The sequence below is a fragment of the Pelophylax lessonae genome (genome assembly GCF_965119305.1).
Source record: "Pelophylax lessonae genome assembly, chromosome: 4".
Taxonomy (NCBI): Eukaryota; Metazoa; Chordata; class Amphibia; order Anura; family Ranidae; genus Pelophylax; species Pelophylax lessonae.
The window spans coordinates 564,865,700-564,883,611 of NC_138771.1; the positions used below are offsets into that span (position 1 = coordinate 564,865,700).

At 44.3% G+C, this 17,912-nt stretch overlaps 1 protein-coding gene across 1 annotated transcript in view; it reads right to left on the bottom strand.

Annotated features, from left to right (window-relative positions):
• Positions 1-2,122: 2,122 nt before the first annotated feature.
• The window catches only part of GFRA2 (GDNF family receptor alpha 2), a 184,297-nt gene continuing 168,507 nt past the window's right edge, over positions 2,123-17,912 (bottom strand). The window contains exons 7-9 of the mRNA XM_082255379.1: positions 9,757-9,932; positions 9,222-9,269; positions 2,123-2,511 (exon numbers count right to left, since the gene is read on the bottom strand). Of these exons, the coding sequence (XP_082111505.1) occupies positions 2,392-2,511; positions 9,222-9,269; positions 9,757-9,932 (344 nt within the window). The 3' untranslated portion in view covers positions 2,123-2,391. The remainder of the gene's footprint in view (positions 2,512-9,221; positions 9,270-9,756; positions 9,933-17,912) is intronic.

The following is a 17,912-nucleotide window of genomic DNA, read 5'->3' on the forward strand; positions in this document are numbered from 1 at the left end:
AGTCCTTTTTTTCCCTCCCCTGGAGGTAAAGCCTTCAGATTTGCTTTTGGTTCTTTGAATCAGAAAAGTATGTAAATAATGACTTCTGACGTTCCACATCTGCACGCCTGTTCTGGGTCAACGACTCAACAATTATTAGGATGTGTAAAATATAAATCCATAACATGACTACCGTTCTTTCTCCTAAAATCGGCAAGTATATATAATACATACAATGCAGAATTCCAAGCATTCCATTCATTATGCCCACAAGTCCGTAGTTCTGTGTGTGTCTGCATTTTCCTGTCTCTTGTATCCCTCCCTCCACCCCACTCCAGACATCCTTTGACATGCCACTTCTATCCAGCAATAAAATGAATGAGACTTTGGAGTCAATACATTTTAATTCGTTAAATGAAGAAAAATGCAGGATTGCAGACGGCGTATAAAGATATTTATGTACAGGGAACAAGAGCTCCAGCGCTTCCCACTGCTAACGCATCTCCCGTCAGCTTCCTGATGGATGCTGCTTGCAAGCTTATTTTGCAGACCCCCATTACAATTAATACAATAATTTGTTTCTGTGGGTTTTGCACTAAAGATTTGTTTGTTTGTCCAGCGCAGGTCAATACGTTTGTAATATTTCATCAAGTGACAGAAAATCTGTTCGGCGGCAGTCTTTTTTGCTGATTCTGTGTATCTGCAGAACATTGCGCCTGAAGTCTTCTCCCATCAAACGTCTGCAGAACTTTTCTCCCATGATGCTCTTCAATTGACCATTGATTTATAGGTTACAACATAATCCTTTTACTGCATCTCCGTCAAGCATGTTTAACAAGGCAAAGAGCAACGTGCTAAGAACAGTAACCCCCAAGATATATCCCTCATTTAAAACCTGACCAATGGATGCTGTAGAACAGTGATGGCGAACCTTGGCACTCCAGATGTTTTGGAACTACATTTCCCATGATGCTCATGCACTCTGCAGTATAGTTGAGTTTCATGGGTAATATAGTTCCAAAACATCTGGGGTGCCAAGGTTCCCCATCAATGCTGTAGAACAGGGATCCTCAAACTATGGCCCTCCAGCTGTTGTGGAACTAGACATCCCATGAGGCATTGTAAAACTCTGACATTCACAGACATGACTAGGCATGATGGGAATTGTAGTTCCTGAACAACTGGAGGGCCGTAGTTTGAAGACCTCTGCTGTAGAATCTCACATTATCGCTGCTATTTTCAGGGAATTTTAGGGTTTACACACACAGGCATTAAAAATGGCAAATCAACGCTAAGGCTTGATATGTGCCAAGCGCGTCACCAAAGCCCGGTAAAGATCTGATTTGGTGAACCACAGGCGGTCGTATTGTACCATGTAAAAAAATTAAAGCTAATTTGCAGGAAGGAGCTACAGTATATATTCAGCGAAGAAAAGTCATTCTGTTTGGCCAGTCTTCTAATAAGGAACCAGTCATTATAGCCACATGTATGACATTACTTTTCATCACTGCAGTTAAGAAATATAGAATCACCTCCCCAGCCTACTAACTGGACATTGAAGAAACATTGCCATGTAATATAGTAGAAGCCAATCAGATATGCTGCAGTGTTCACGTGCTCTGCAGAGTGGCGGAGACCTGAGCCTATCAGCCTCCTATTTCTTCTTTCACTGTCCAGTCACAGGCTAATAAGGGACAGGACCTGTATGTGTTTTCTAACTGCAGTGGAGAAAAAAATACTGATTTCCTTCCCCGTCAGACAGGCCTATGCTGTGTAACATAGCTGTGTACATTTCAGGACTGGATGGACAAAAATACACCTCTCATTAGCAGACAAAACAGACCTCACATATGCATTTATTCTGTGTATATTGTGGTTTACCCAGGGTTCTCTTTTACATTAAAAATACCTGTCATACATTTTTAATAAACACACAACTGATTGAAATAGTGGGTTTTATATCTTTGTTCTGCTTTAGCATGACTGCAGTGTCTGCGGGTATTTCTCCTCTTTATTATTGCACTGTTCTTCCCAGGAGTCACCCCTCCTCTTAGCTGGAAGAGTGCTGACCGGAAAAATGGTGGCATTTTTACACAGCATGAGCTTCTGCATCCAGTGCCCGTGTAGACCATAGTCATCATAATAAGCCTGACATTTTATTTTCTATTTATACACATAGTAAACACACAAATGGCCCACCAGTCCCCTTTTATATCTATATACAGGAATCTTTCCTACTAGAACAAAGCAGGTGATTGTACAGTTTTTCATCAGTCTTTCCTGTCTCCATTGTATCTGTCATAAGCTCTCTGGCTTGCACTCCATTGTGGAGGGTTTGATCAAGTTATATACATTTTGTCAGTCTCTGTCACCATCTGGGAATAGAAGATTTCCATGTCCATTGTATCACTGTCAGAATAAGGCAGTGAGAAAGAAAATGATGCCAATGTAGAAAATGCTCGCCTTGTGGCAACAGGTACCCGAATCTCCATATATCCTTAAGTCTGGTGAAAGGTCTGCGTTTAGTTGCGACTGCAAAGGCAAAAGGCAAGAGTTGTAAGAAGTGTGCAGCAAACCAATAGAATCTGAATGTAAAACAGTAAGTGATTTCCACAACATAGACCAAGATTACCACATGGTATTCATTTTCTATACCATACACTATATTACCAAAAGTATTGGGGACGCCTGCCTTTACACGCATATGAACTTTAACAGCACCCAAGTCTTAGTCCAAAGGGTTTAATGATGAGCTGGCCCACCCTTTGCCGCTATAACAGCTTCTACTATTTTGGGATGGCTGTCCACAAGGTTTCAGAGCGTGTCTATAGGAATGCTTGACCATTCTCCAAAAGCACATTTGTGAGGTCAGGCACTGATGTTGGACGAGAAGCCCTAGCTCACAGTCTCTAATTCATCCCAAAGGTGTTCTATCAGGTTGAGGTCAGGTCTCTGTGCAGGCCAGTCAAGTTACTCCACCCCAAACTTGCTCATCCATGTCTTTATGGACCTTGCTTAATGTACTAGTCCAAATCATTTGGTGGAAGTTGGATTATGCTGTGGGTCTGTTTTTCAGGGGTTGGGCTTGGCCCCTTAGTAGTTAAGGGAACTCTTAAGACATCAGAATACCAATACATTTTGGACAATTTCATGCTCCCAAATTTGTGAGAACAGTTTGGAAATGGCCCCTTTCTGTTTCAATATGACTGTCCACCAGTGCACGAAGCAAGGTCAATAAAGACATGGATGAGCGAGTTTGGGGTGGAGGAACTTGACTGGCCTGCACAGAGTCTTGACCTCAACCCAATAGAACACCTTTGGGATGAATTAGAACAGAGACTGTGAGCCAGGCCTACTCGTCCCCATCAGTGCCTGACCTCACAAATGTGCTTCAACAATAATGGTCAAACATTCCCATAGACACACTCCTAAACCTTGTGGATAGCCTTCCCAGAAGAGTTGAAGCTGTTATAGCTGCAAAGGGTGGACCAACTCAATATTGAACCCTATGGGGTGCCATTAAAGTTAATGTATGTGTAAAGGCAGGAGTCCCCATACTTTTGATAATATAGTGTATGTAAAAACAGCATTTAGAAAAAAAATTGCCAAAAATGATTTTTATCCTAATTGGCCAACCATTTCACAATGTCCTTTAGCTCTGTACAGTCTCATTTAGATTTCCCAAAATTATAGTATCTGATGCATACTTAAACAATGCATGCAATCTGTATTACATGGTTGTTGGTGGGTTTAAACTGGAATATTTTAGGATTATACACTACCTGTACTTTTTAGCAAAAATTCCTCCATGAAGTACTTGTTAGTGAAGGTAAAACTGGATGCATGAGCTGCATTACTAAAGGGAGGAATCAAAGCTAGAAAAGGGTTAATGATTGGCGTTTTTGAGAAGAAAGGGGGCCTACTTATTACTTGGTCAGGTCAGGTGGTTAGGTCTCTGGGACAGATGATCATACATTTTGCTAAATTAAGAGTTGTATCACCTACCCATCTGGATTCTGGTATGGTTAGGGTAAACGTAAAAAAAAATTGGAACTCGAATTAAAGGATCAGTAGTAATATCGGCAGTTGAGTGTCCCACTGGTGTTTTGGGGACAGCCCATTGTGTGGTCTGTGTTGATGACGATCCTAAACACTAAGTTCACATCAAGGCAATTGGGTGCCAGCTAAATATAGTGGTGGTTCATCTTTGTGCGCTTCTAAGACCCTCTTCCCGTTTTAAATTCTTATTGCATAGTGTGTTGTCTAATTTGTGGCATTAAAGAGGGGATTTGGGGGGCTGAGGATATTTGCTCAAACCCCAAGTCATGTTTATATAGCACAGAATGGGAATGTTAAAGCGCAGCTCCAGTGGTTTTTTTGTGTTTATTAAAAGTCAGCAGCTACAAAAGCTGTAGCTGCTAACTTTAATAAACACACACTCACCTTTCCCAGAATCCAGATCTGTGCTCACCCGAGCCATCCCTTCTCTCCCTCTTCTCTCCCTGCTGCTGGCATCTCAACTGTGGACACCCAACTGTGACAGCTTGCAGGTTCACTGCCGGGTGCCCACTGCGCATGCATGAGTCGGACTGTGCCTTCTGGTCCAGCAGTCTTCTGGGACCTGTGATGTGTCCCAGAAGACTGCAGGGAGGGAAACTAGAACTTCTGCTCAGATCGCCTAGGCAATCCGAGCGAAAGTGGAAGCGTCAGAACTAGGTATCTGCTCTCCTCCCCCACAAAAAATTTGATGCCAAATGTGGCAGGGGAGGAGTACCTAAAGTGGGACTTCTCCTTTTGGGTGGAGCTCTGCTTTAAGAATCTTTAAGATCTTTCCTTGTTCATAATAAGAAAATCAGAACAAAAATAACAAGATGAGCATATCATTAGTATATAATGGCCCCCCCTGCCTGCAGCTCACATCACATTTAGAGCCTACTATGTGTGCTGCAGTAATGTGACTCCTGTGTACTTGCATGGGAGTGACGTCACCGCAGCCTGTCCTTGCAAGTGGTCAAAGGTTGAGAACCCAGAAAGAAGAGTAATGTGCTGAGGGCCAAGGGGAGCCATAAAGGGCTCAGTTTGCAGGTAAGTCTGTCATAATCTGCTATTATGCATGGCATACTAGTGCATTTTAACTTAAACCTGCAGTGGGACCCATGTTTTTATTTTTAAAAAATTACTTTACTACCACTTTAGGCCTGGTTCACATGTATGCTCAAGCACAACAGCACATTCACTTGAGTGGGCTGCCAATGCTTGCATTTCCTGCAGAAAAAAGGTGCATGCATCATTTTAAAAAGGCAGTGGCCTTGAAATAGCATCATGCTTTTGCACCATGTGACTTACCTGCAGTTTGCACACCCGCAAACGCGCTCTGTTTTTAGACGTATGGCCTTCGCATCTAAAAACGCAGCACGTTTACAAGTGCAGGAACCGCAGGGAAATCGCATGGAGCAAAAGCATGATGCTATTTCAAGGCCACTTCCTTTTTAAAATGCTGCATGCTCCTTTTTTTCTGTGGGAAATTCAGGCAAACTGTTTGCCTGCACAAACCCGCATACATGTGAGCCAGGTCTAAAAGAAGCCCATCAAGCAATGCTGTGTTTCACTGTGTGGAAGATGTCAGCGCAGTGCCACCACTGGTCTTGTGGGCCATGCTGCATGCTTTCTAAATAAAAGCCACAGCCATGCCAGAGTTTTGGAATACGGGGAGCCAAGAGAGACAAAGGACCTACCTGGTCCTGGTCTGCCACGTGCTCTGACAATAGCACAGCACTCTGACATCAGCTCCCACCCGAGGCCTCCCAAGGCCGGTCCCGATTTTCAGGCATGGTATGGGACGTGTCAGAACATCATTGGTGCTCACGGCCTAGCCCGCCCCTTGCTCCAGATTTACAGCACAGCGTGCTTATGCTGGCTGTTGCCCGTGTGGAGTGGACTTGAGTGGTTGTTTTGTGGCGCAGATGGGGCTCCCAATTTGCGGGCAGTGCGGGCAGCTGCTTTGGGCCCTAAAAAAATGATAGGACCCTGGGCAGCTGCCCTGTTTGCCTCACCTTACAGACAGCCCTGACCTCCCATCCTGTTCATGGACAATCAACATCTACAGATTCCAAGGTGATTTGAAAAGGACTGCACAAACTGTTGATGCTATATAAATTCTGTGTAATAATAAGTATTACTATAATAACAAAGGTGTCTGTCTAGCTACAGAAAGAAATTGTAACATGCCGAATCAGGACGTATGAAAGGACAGGCTCTAGAGATAAGAACTCGTGTTTAACAGAATGATCGAATAAAGTAACGAATGTTACTTTCTAAGGGACCCAGTAAAAGTGAAGAACACAGAATTAATATGTAAATGCTGAACCAGGACAAGAAATAAAATAGGACTATAGAACACTGAATTGGGTTTAAGGAACAAAATTTGAGTAAAAAAGCACAGACTGAGGAGCTTGAAAACAGAAAGAGCATACAGGTTGCCTACAGAGAACAGAATACAAAATGGGGACATACATAATGAAAATGACAGTGTGAAACAGTGAATAGGACAGAACAGAAGTATACTGCTCACAATGGGTAAATAATACAATGCTCTATACAAAAGCAAAAACAGAGAATAAAGGAATAAAATACACTCAAGGCAAGCTAACAAAGAAATAAAACAGGGAATGAGGGCATACACTACATGCACTGTGATTATCAAACAAAAATTCATAAATGCACATAGGTAGATTATAATGAGTCTTCTAGAATCCAGGAACATAAATGTAGAGTGCAGGGTACATTTCTAAAATACAAGAGTCCTCATTGTCAATGCATCTTATAATAGCAGCCTAAAGGCAACCAAGCTCTTATTTCCAGTTGCCATCTTTGAATTCAAGTAGGAATCTCCTGCTACTGGGGAACCCAAAACTTGTCTTATTTTACATCCATTTTAAATGAGACCCAAGATAATTTTATAAAATTCAGAATGACTTAATAAATGAGGCCACAAAATCTGACATACAAGCAGTACAGTTAGGGAATACCCATCTTGTTGCTATTGGCAACACAGACAATTATTCCAGTTGGATAAAATCCGGAAAGAGGGAAAGTCCCCTACTGGACCCCTATAGGGACGTGGCACACGACGAGACCACAAAATTATTTTAAAAGATCCACTGAGATAGTTTTCACCAGATCAAGTGTCTTTATTGGAAGATTTTCCTTCACTGGGAGATTTTCCTTTACCTCATCTTCTGGTGACAACTTAAAATTTAGCATCCTCCCTAATTTCCCTTCTTAGTGAAAATAGTGACCAGTTTAAATAGGGAGAAAAACTCTGCGCTCAAGTGTAAATATAATGAAAATAGCTGCCAGCACTGTAGGCCTTGATACTAACCCAGAATCCAATAATTTTAAAAAGTGCAACGCTCAGAAATCAATTGCAAATAAATTCCTACAAGCATAAACACATAAAATGATATGATGAAATCAATTCTCATGCGAGAAAGCAAAAACAACGATAATTGAGAAATACATCTCCAATTAATTTCAGGTGTGAAAAAAATAGCAAAAAGGTCAAATAGGTGATAAGTCCACAAAATGTAAAAGTATAATGGAAAGTTTGAAAAAATGGTGAATCCTCTGAGAGAGATAAAACTCCCTTATAGCAAGAAGTGGTAGTTGAAAAAACCTCCACTAAAGCTGTACTCTTGTGAATAAATGCACCTTCTCAGAAGACAAATCCCACCAATAACGGATGGTCAAGCATGCTCTGTATGTAATCCATGTGGCATTAGAATCACCAGACCTCTGGAAAATACTTTCCTTGTATTACTCAAAAACATCCATCAAGAATTAAGAGCAATGGAGAGAAACTCTAATGGTATAATATTTAAATAAACCGGTTTAATTTAAATGATTAAAAATACTCATAAAGCCTATGTTGAAAACAACCGACCGCATATATTGTAGTACACAGGTACACAGTGGACACTCCCTCTGATGATGTTTGCTGTGACGAAACATGTCGTGGTAGGCTAGTGAGAGTGACGTGATCACACTAACCGGGACTCGGACGTGGACGAATGTATAGCACGGGAAGAGAGTTCCAATGCCCGTGTACAGCACTATATGATGTTGCTTGTTTTTAACATAGGCTTTGTAAATATTTTTAGAAATTTACATTAAACCGGTTTATTTAAATACTACACCATGAGAGTTTCTCTCCATTTCTCTTAATCTATGATAGATCTTTTTGAGTGATACAATGAAGGTCTCTTCTGGAGGTCTGGTGATTCCCTTGCCACATGGGTTATATAGAGTGTGCTTGATAATCCTTATAGGTGGTCTTGCCTTCTAGTAAGGTGCATTTATTCACAAGAGTACAGCTTCAGTGGAGGTTTTTTCAACGACCACTTTTCTTGCCATAGGGGAGTTTTATCTCTCTCAGAGGATTCACTATTTTTTTGGAACTTTCCATTATACTTTTACATTTTGTGGATTTAAAAACCTTTTTGCTATTTTATTTACATCTGTGGAGATGTATTTCTCAATTAGCTTTGTTTTATGGTTACTTTTTTCACATGAGAATTGATTTCATCATATTATTTTATGTGTTTATGTTTATATCAATTTATTTGAAATTGATTTCTAAACGCTGCACTTTTAAAATTAATTAGTGACCAGTACCTATGGAGAATGTCCACAGAGGCACCACAGAAAGAAATATAAACCTGACAAAAGATCTAACCCTTTTCTACTCCATTGGTGCCAATAAATAAAAAAACATGGCAATGTAAGTAGTGTCAGTCCAAAGAGGACTGCCTCAGCATCTTTTATTAATTTGAAAGAAGAGGTCCTCTTCAGAGCACCTTCTCAGCCTAGAATGAAGGCAGCTTCTCCTTCTACTTCCCATCTCTGGTCAAATGATATGTCACATGACAAGAAGAGAAAGGAAAAAGGGGCAATCCACCCTCACTCCCCAGCAGTTGACGGTACTGAGAAGGACTATTCTTAGTGGGAGGACCCCCTCTCCCTGCTCTCATTTGCCCACAGGAAGCTGCTTTAAAAAAAGAGAAGAATCCTCCCTCCAACCCAAAGGGTTTTGATTTGCCTTCCTCTGGACAGAAGCTGCAGGAGCTGTGGAAGGGTAAACTTGAAGGGTATGAGTCTTCCAAGTTATATAACTATGCAAAGCTTTGATAAAAAAGAAAAGTCAATGTGGTTTCAGTTACAAAGGTAAAAAAATGATGCTGTACCTCAGAAACACAGATTGTGAGTTCCGGGGAGCTGGCATTCTTCATGTCCTGTAACCAGAAATGACATACATCAGATTTTTAAAGCATACCGCTTACAATAGTCCAAGAGGTAATAATAGAGGAGTACTGCACACGGATTTTCACAAGTTATCAAAATGTGGACAAAGTCATTACTTGAGCCCTATTGACCAGTATTAGGCACCTCAACGCAAAAAAGGAGATCCCCCGAAAGAACAAGAAACTGGGAAATCTAAGTATAACAGGTCAAAAGGCGATTGTGTGGCCCTCAATATGTGTTGACTGTGCTTTTCTCTGCTTTTTGTAACCACCTGAACAATAAAGACTTTGGACACCTAAGGATTTTTCATTTGAAACCCTCTTTGACCTATTAGACTGCATACAATGGTAGAGGTGATTTTGTGAACAGCAAGAAAGAGGCAACCTAAAAGGAGTTTAATGGCTTTGCCAACATTTTCCTTTGCATCTGTCAGACAACCTGCTCCCTTATCTCTTCAGTGATCTATGTGCTTCTTACCTGGAGAGAGTTGCACATAGCGGGGTTGACCTCATAGAGGGTATTGCTGTCACTCTGGTTGTCTGGCAGAAGGTTTCTCCTCTCAGCCCTGGAAGAGACGGTGGTGTGAGGGGTTCTTGGGCGGCTCTGTTTATGTACAACATCTGTGCCATTACCAAAGGCTTGTATTGCATTTTCTAGAAAGTCAAGAGAAAAGTTTTAGCAAACTAGTTTGTAGCCAATGGGATTTTTAAACATATACTGTACTTTCTAAATGTGTATATAGCCACTTTGTAACACCAGACTAGAGGATTCTTATCTGATCTTCAAATATCATTTAAAAGTTTGCTAAATAAATCATCCATGTAAACATTCTAGAGAAGATCCATGTCAGAGCATGTTTCTCTCTGTCCATTCCTCGTTGCCTGTTGTGCCCCTGTGTACAGTGATTTATTTACCCATCCATTTACCAGAAAGATCAATGTTACTTAGATCAGGATGAATGCATCTCAAGGGCTTATAGCAATAAGCTGTTAGTATTCTTTAATGCGTTCTCCATATATACAGACAGTTCAAGTTTAACGGATGCAATCAATCTTATTTATACATTAACTGTATCGTATGTTTCTTTTATATTACAGAGAAGTTTTAGGAATATTGTACCATGGTAGCAATTGATTTATACAGAAAGTTTGGAATTAATGGGATACTCTTTACTGGCTAACTTAAGTTTTTAACTTTTTGACCTCCAGAAGGTTTTATCCCCTTTATGACCAGGCCATTTTTTGCTATTTAGCACTGTGCTACTTTAACTGGCAATTGTGTGGTCATGCAACACTGTACGCAGCTGAAATATCTATCATTTTTCAGTAGAGCTTTCTTTTGGTGGTATTTGATCACCGCTGGGTTTTTTATTTTTTGCAAAATAAAGGAAAAAAGAAGGGGTGCGCGTGCGTTGTGTCACATATTTTCTACTTTCTGTCATAATATATATCCAATAAAATCAAATGTCTTCATAAATTAAGGCCAAAATGTATTCTGCTACATGTCTTTGGTAAAAAAAAAATCCCAATAAGTGTATTTTAATTGGTTTGTGTGAAAGTTATAGCGTCTACAAACTATAGTACAGTATATACAGTATTTTTAAAAATTGATCAATCATTATGTATTTTTTTAGGTCCTTTTTTGCCAGGACAATAAAAATACCCCCAAAATGACCCTTTTTGAAAAGTAGTCAGTCTGAAGCAGGGTCAGTCTTAGGTGTTCAGGCGCCCTGTGCGAGCTAATCTTGTGGCGCCCCCTCCATCCTCACCCCTCGCCCCCTGGTCCCCTAAACTTACACAAAGAGGAAAAACATATTTGTAACAAATAAGAGAGATATGCAGGGGCTGTGGGCATGGTACAGGAGATGCAGGGGCTGTGGGCATAGTGCAGGAGATGCAGAGGCTTCGGGCATGATGCAGGGGCTTTGGGCATGGTGCAGGAGATTCAGGGGCTTCGGGCATGGTGCAGGAGATTCGGGGGCTGCGGGCATGGTGCAGGAGATGCAGGGGCTGCGGGCATGGTGCAGGTGATGTAGGGGCCGCAGGCCTGATGCAGGAAATGCAGGGGCTGCAGGCATGGTGCAGTAAATGCTGGGCTGCGGGCATGATGCAGGGCTGTGGGCATGGTACATGCAGGGCTGTGGGCATGGTACAGGAGAGGCGGTGCTGCGGGCATAGTACAAAAGTTGCAGAGGCTGCCGGCATGGTTCACGAGATGCAGGGGCTGCAGGCATGGTACAGGAGATGCAGGGCTGCAGGCATGGTACAGGAGATGGAGAGGCTGCGGGCATAATGCAGGGGCTGCGAGCATGGTGCAAGAGATGCAGGGGCTGCAGGCATGGTGCAGGAGATGCAGGGGCTGTGGACATGGTACAGGAGATGCAGGGGCTGCGGGCATGGTGCAGGAGATGCAGAGGCTGCGAGCATGATGCAGGGGCTGCGGGCATGGTGCAGAAGATGTAGGGGCTGCGGGCATGGTGCAGGAGTTGCAGGGGCTGCGGGCATGGTCCAGGAGATGCAGGGGCTGCAGGCGTGGTGTATTAGATGCAGGGCTGTGGGCATGATGCAGGGCTGTGGGCATGGTACATGCAGGGCTGTGGGCATGGTACAGGAGAGGCAGTGCTGCGGGCATAGTACAGAAGATGCAGTGCTGCGAGCTTGGTACAGGAGATTCAGGCACTGCATCTCCTGAGGAAAGTTATAGTTATACCAGACTGAGGTATATTGAGAAGACACTTTCGATTTTTATGATTCTCCATGGTTTACTATGTAATGGTGAAGATCTTTCGCAAGTATTTGTAAGTGCAGAAGAGGATCTAAAAATACCAGACAAATTAGAAGCAAAGAAAAAAAAAAAACCCTAAATCCGGACTTACATAACAATTACTTGCGAAAGATCTTTACCATTACATAGTAAACCATGGAGAATCATAAACATTGAAAGTGTCTTCTCAATATACCTTAGACTGGTATTTTTAGATCCTCTTCTGTGCTTCTCCTGAGAAAGCGAGCTGTGACCACATGAAACGCGTAGAGAAATTTTCAGCATAGATTATTACTTTTTGATGGAAAATGTCTTATCTCATTGTTCTTGTGTTGTCTACTCTTGCATTCTTTATGGTTGGCAATTGTAAATGACTATGTTTTTAAATGTATGTTACACCGTTGGTTTTCGATAAAAAAACTTTTTTGTATATTTTATATACATATTTTATTTTTTCTTTGTGTTAGCCTCCGTTCACATTAGGTTGCTCAGACTTAGGGGGCGACTTGCACGGACTTCACATAATGGAAGTCAATGCAAGTCGCCTCCAGGTCGCCCGAAGTAGTACAGGACCCTTTTTCTAAGTCGGAGCGACTTGTTTCGCTCCTATTAGAACGGCTCCTGTACTACACAATGGGAGTGTGAGGACTGTGACTTGTCAGGCTGACAAGTCACGGTCCAAGTCGTACCAGTGTGAATGCGGTATTAGGGTGTTACTCATTAAAGTCCCTTGGGCAATTATTCTTTTTTGTGTTAGGAGAAAAGAGGAAATTTGTTCTAAATCAGGGACAGTCCCTTGAAATCAGTGACAGTTGGGATCTATGCCCTGAAGGTGGAATGGGATAACCTAAAAGCAACCTGACTGTCAATTTATTACAATACATATCCAAATATAAGCACTTACATAGATTGGAGTTAGATCAGATCACATCACAGATGTTTTAGCATAGCTTGCGGCTTCCATATATATTTGGCAATGTAGGCAACTCAGATGTCTGTGTTTATTAAAGAGCCAGCCTTCCCAAAGCTATTATTTCAGCATTTGAAAGATTCTAGAGAGGTAAACCACCTAAAAATGGGTTTGAACCTGCTGTGGTCATTATGAGGGGTTCCCACCTTTCCTGTTTGTTATTGTGCTTATTTTATATTATAAAGAATGCAACCAGAAATGGTGAGAAGGAACACCCCAAACAATAAAAGGGCCTGTCAACACGTGACACACGCAGTTTTGCATGTTTGTGCACACATCTTTCCACTCCTTTTTTCTTTACTCACCTCCTCCATTCCTTTCACCCAGGAGCATGAAAAAATGCTTGTAAAACACTTCGAAAAACATGCATATACACAGACAAAGATGTACAAAATGCACAAAAAACCCACCCGTATAAACAGCTTCCATAAGCACTTACTAGGTGTGAATGGAGGCAAGTCTACCAGGTCCTTGAACTAGAAGCAGGAATTTTTTGCTCCTGTCTTCTATTTTCAAATAAAACTTTAACAGGTCCTTCTACAAAACCTTTATTTCTCTATCGCTCATTGACAGACGTAGTCTTCTTGATTCTCAAGAGCTGGGTTATGTTGTCTCCGCAGGAGTAGGACTAGGCAGAAAGACAAAACGTTCTGGCTCCACCTTAGGGGCAGTCCCTGAGGGTATATCCTCCCTCTCTCTGCTACAGGGAATCAGTTTTTTTCTGTCTAGTCAGGAGTAAGGACCTAAGTTCCTTGCTGGGATCTTTTGGTCCTGGCAAGACTTTTTTCTTTAAGAAAAAGACATTTTTTAGGTAGTTTTTCTCCAGTGTTTTTCCTGTGAGATCTTCAAGCAAAAATGCCGGACTGGGCGACACTTGTGGTCACCCCAGCCGGCCTACGAGCGCGCGCAGACCATGGCATTGCGCTTGGTCGGCCGCGACACATTCAAGTAAGTATGCGGGGCCGGGCGACGGGCTGGATGTTGAGATCCAGTGGTCACCCTGGTTTTCTGCCTACAAGCGCGTGCAGACCAGAGCTCCGCGCTGGGTCGGCCTCGACGGAGTCCCAGTGGAGGGACTGACCTTGCGAGTTAAAAGTCTCGCTTGGACGCCAGGAACCAGAGAGTCGAGGCGTCCGGAGTGGTCCACAAACCCCCACCCCGGTGGAGAGGGTATTGTGAAGAGAGGGTGCCTGTCGGTTCGGTATGGTGAGTAAACGTTCCCTTTTTTCCTCGTTATGAGGCAGTATGTATTATGGGCCCCTCCATATATGGTCAGTATATATCTGATACTTACAAGTCCCCCTTGTAATACAGCATGTGTTTGTGGGAAGTGGACTTGGTTTGAGAGCTAACACTCTACCCAGCAGACTGTAACATTACAGCAGACATAGGAGGTATAATCCTACCTTATTTGTAGTGTATCTCCTGTAGATCCATATATCGCCTCTTAGCAGAGATGCAGGTGGATGTGCTGGGAAAACGATTTCGGCGGTCCGCCGCCATTTTGCCGTAGACCAAGTGCATGTATGTCCTCAGGTCACGCCGGCCGCCATGTTTTTGGAGTCTTATGTCTCTTCTATGGGGGCGGCCATGTTTTGTGAGCCCAGCTACCTCGTGGAGAGCTGGGAACGCCGGAAGGCGTACACAGGGGGCGGAGCCACGTCCTTCTACCCGGGAAAAAGCAACAGCTCCTTCCAGTCTGTGTAAGACAGACGCTGACTGCAGTTGGTTGGAAACTGCACTGCATCGGTTGGTGAGCCTTGGGGGTCCCTCTCTCTCTCTGTGGGATCGAGAAGCAGGTACTCTGAGGGGCGCTATTGCGCTAGGGGGAGACACACAAAAAAAAAAAAAAAAAAAGAAAAAGTTTTTTTGTTTTGCTGGCAAAGGTGTCCTGAATTAACATGGACCCTGCCACTCATGTATCTCCTCCGGATCCCCTCGAGGGGTCTGCGGGATCCTCCAGCACCCCACTGACAATTGAATCATTGTCAGCTATTATGGAAACTTTTGTGTCCCGGGTGGAAGTGGCTTGTCAGGGACAGGGCGCAAGAAAGCGACCCCCGCCTAACCCCTTATTATCTGAAACCTCGGATTCAGACTCTGAGCCTATTTCTGCAGTTGCAGGTACTTCATCTGGGATTGGTGTCTCGGGTCCTGTCTCTTCAGACAGTGAGGAGGATGTTTCGGCATCCGCCATAGCCCGAGAGGAAGCGTTGGTAAACGCACTCATTGTATCTGTTCAAGAAACCTTAAGGTTACAGGGTATTCCATCGGAAATAGCTGAAACTGAAATCCCTTTTGGGACTAAAAAACGCATCAAAGTGGCGAAGGTTTTTCCATTGCCCAAATGTTTTGGCAATCCAATCGAAGAAGAATGGCGTCTGCCAAAACGCACTTTTACTATTTCTAAACGCATTGACAGGCCTTATCCGTTTGAGGAAACCCTCATTAAGAAATGGACAGAACCACCTGTGGTGGATTCACCAATTGCTAGATTGAATAAAGCCACGGTTATTCCTCTAGAAGACGCTCCGTCTTTTAAAGATCCAGTGGATCGCAAGATAGAAGCTATGTCTCGCACCATGTTTTCCTTGATTGGATCAGCTTTCCGACCTATAATAGCTATTGGTCTGGTTTCGCAGGCTGTAACTGAATGGACCAAGTGGTTACGCCGGGACTTAGAAGAGGTCCCTCAGGCGGTATCAGATTTGTTGGAACAAATGATACAGGGGTTACAGTTTGTGTGTGATGCGGCGTTAGACGCCACTCCATTATTGGCACGAGCATCAGTCTCAGCAGTGGTTCTCAGGCGTACACTGTGGCTAAAAGGTTGGCTAATATCCCCTTTTTAGGAGAGCGTCTATTTGGAGCCAACTTAGATGAGATCATTAAGGATCTCACGGGTGGAAAGAGCACCTTTTTACCGCAAAATTTTAAAGGTAAAGGAACTCGTCAAAGACGAGGGCCTTCTTTTTCTGCTCACAAGAGGTTTTTCCGTCCCGCGGGTGAAAAAACTAAGTCCTCCAAAGCTCCTGCAGGAGGCGTCAGGGGTCGTTGGTCGGGCAAGCAAAAGCCCGCCCCCTCCAGACCTGAAGATAAACCGTCCAAAGCCTGAAGGTGCGCCCCCACCCATAACTGGGTTGGGGGGACGTCTTTGCCGGTTCCCGGATCCATGGCTTTCCAGAATCCCGGACAAATGGGTTTGCGAAGTCATAAGGTCAGGGTACAAGATCGAGTTTCGATCTCTCCCACCGGCGCGATTCTTCCCTTCCAATATCCGACTATCCTCAGATCGTTTAGAAGATCTGCGGAGGTGGGGCGTGGCCGGAACTCGGATGTGAAAGCAGCGCGGCTCCGGAGCTCTGTCCTATCTGCCCTGATCCTTCCGTGATCCTGCTGGAACCCGACATCCTACTCACCTGATTCCGACGTCTCCTGTCTCCTGATATCCCGGTGCACCCGCGGCGATGGTCAAAATCGGTCCTCCCGGTCCAGAAGCACTCGGTGTCCGCCCGCCGGACCTCACGCTGCCACGATCCCAAGATGGCGCCGGCCCGGCGCGTGCTGCGGGCCCTTCCTCCCAGATCGCTCGCTCCTCGGCTGTGCGGATGGCATCGGCCTCTGTGGAGGGGGAAGCGATCTCTCCTGGATCGTCTCGGCTGGCGGTGACTGTAAGTGATGCTCTCTCTCCTCCCCTGGGCTCCCCCGTACCCTCGGAGCCTGCTCTGTCTGTGGATAGGCCCGAACCTACCCTGTCTGCCATAATGGACGCTATCCAGCACTGTCAGACCTCACTTGCCTCACAGATTGAGTCTGTACAGATGGACATGTCGTTTCTCAAACAGGATGTGCACAACCTTCGCCACAGGGTGGGCAACGCGGAGCAGCGTATTAGTGACATGGAAGATGCCCACCGCCCCATGCAGTCCACTGTGTCAGAGTTACAGAGGGGCCATGTCGCTACTACAGACAAGCTAACGGACATGGAGGACCGCCTCAGGCGCAATAATTTGCGTTTTTTGGGCTTTCCGGAGGGATCGGAGGGTAAAAATCCTGAATCATTCATGGAACATTGGCTTATCGATACTTTTGGGAAGGAAGTTTTCTCCCCCTTGTTTGCCATTGAAAGGGCGCATAGAGTGCCATTGCGCCCCTTGCCGCCCGGGGCCCCACCCCGTCCTCTTCTCATCAAGCTCCTGCACTTCCGTGATAGGGAGGCTGTGCTCCGGGCCTCTAGGGACAAGGGTCGAATCCTGTATAATAACCACGCTGTATCTATCTTCCCGGATTTTTCTGCTGCGACCCAGAAACAGCGGGCCTCCTTCATGGCAGTTAAGAGGAGACTGCGGGATTTACAATTGCCGTATAGTATCCTGTACCCGGCTCGTTTGAGGGTCATCTATCAAGGTAAAGCCCACTTTTTTCAGGATCCTCAGGACGCTGCGCAGTGGGTGGATTCCCTGGGACGCCGCTCCCCTCCCTCCCAGGATCATAGGTCTCCTCGTCGGTGATCGCTGGCCTGTGTCTTGCAACTGCTGCTAGGTTTCCCTTTCTTCCTCCTGGATGTCGTTGGGATGCACCGTTATATTCTATGATCCTTCTTACAACTTTTTTTTTGTGATTGTCGGGTGTCCTCCTGAATGGGGGGACCCTCCTTGTTCCTCTGGAAGGGCATTTTTGGGGATGGTTGCTCCCCTTCACCCCCTTTTTTTCCTTTTTTGCTACCATTCCTGTCTGCTTTAGGACGAGCAGATCCACGTTTCCCTGAACTGCACTGTTTTTTGGTTATGGGATTTCAAGCTCTCAACTGTTGGGGACTGAGGGCCGGGTGGGTTAGGGTGGGACGGGTGTTGGGTTACTACTGTTTTTGTGTTTATCTGGGATTGTGGGGGTCTCTCCC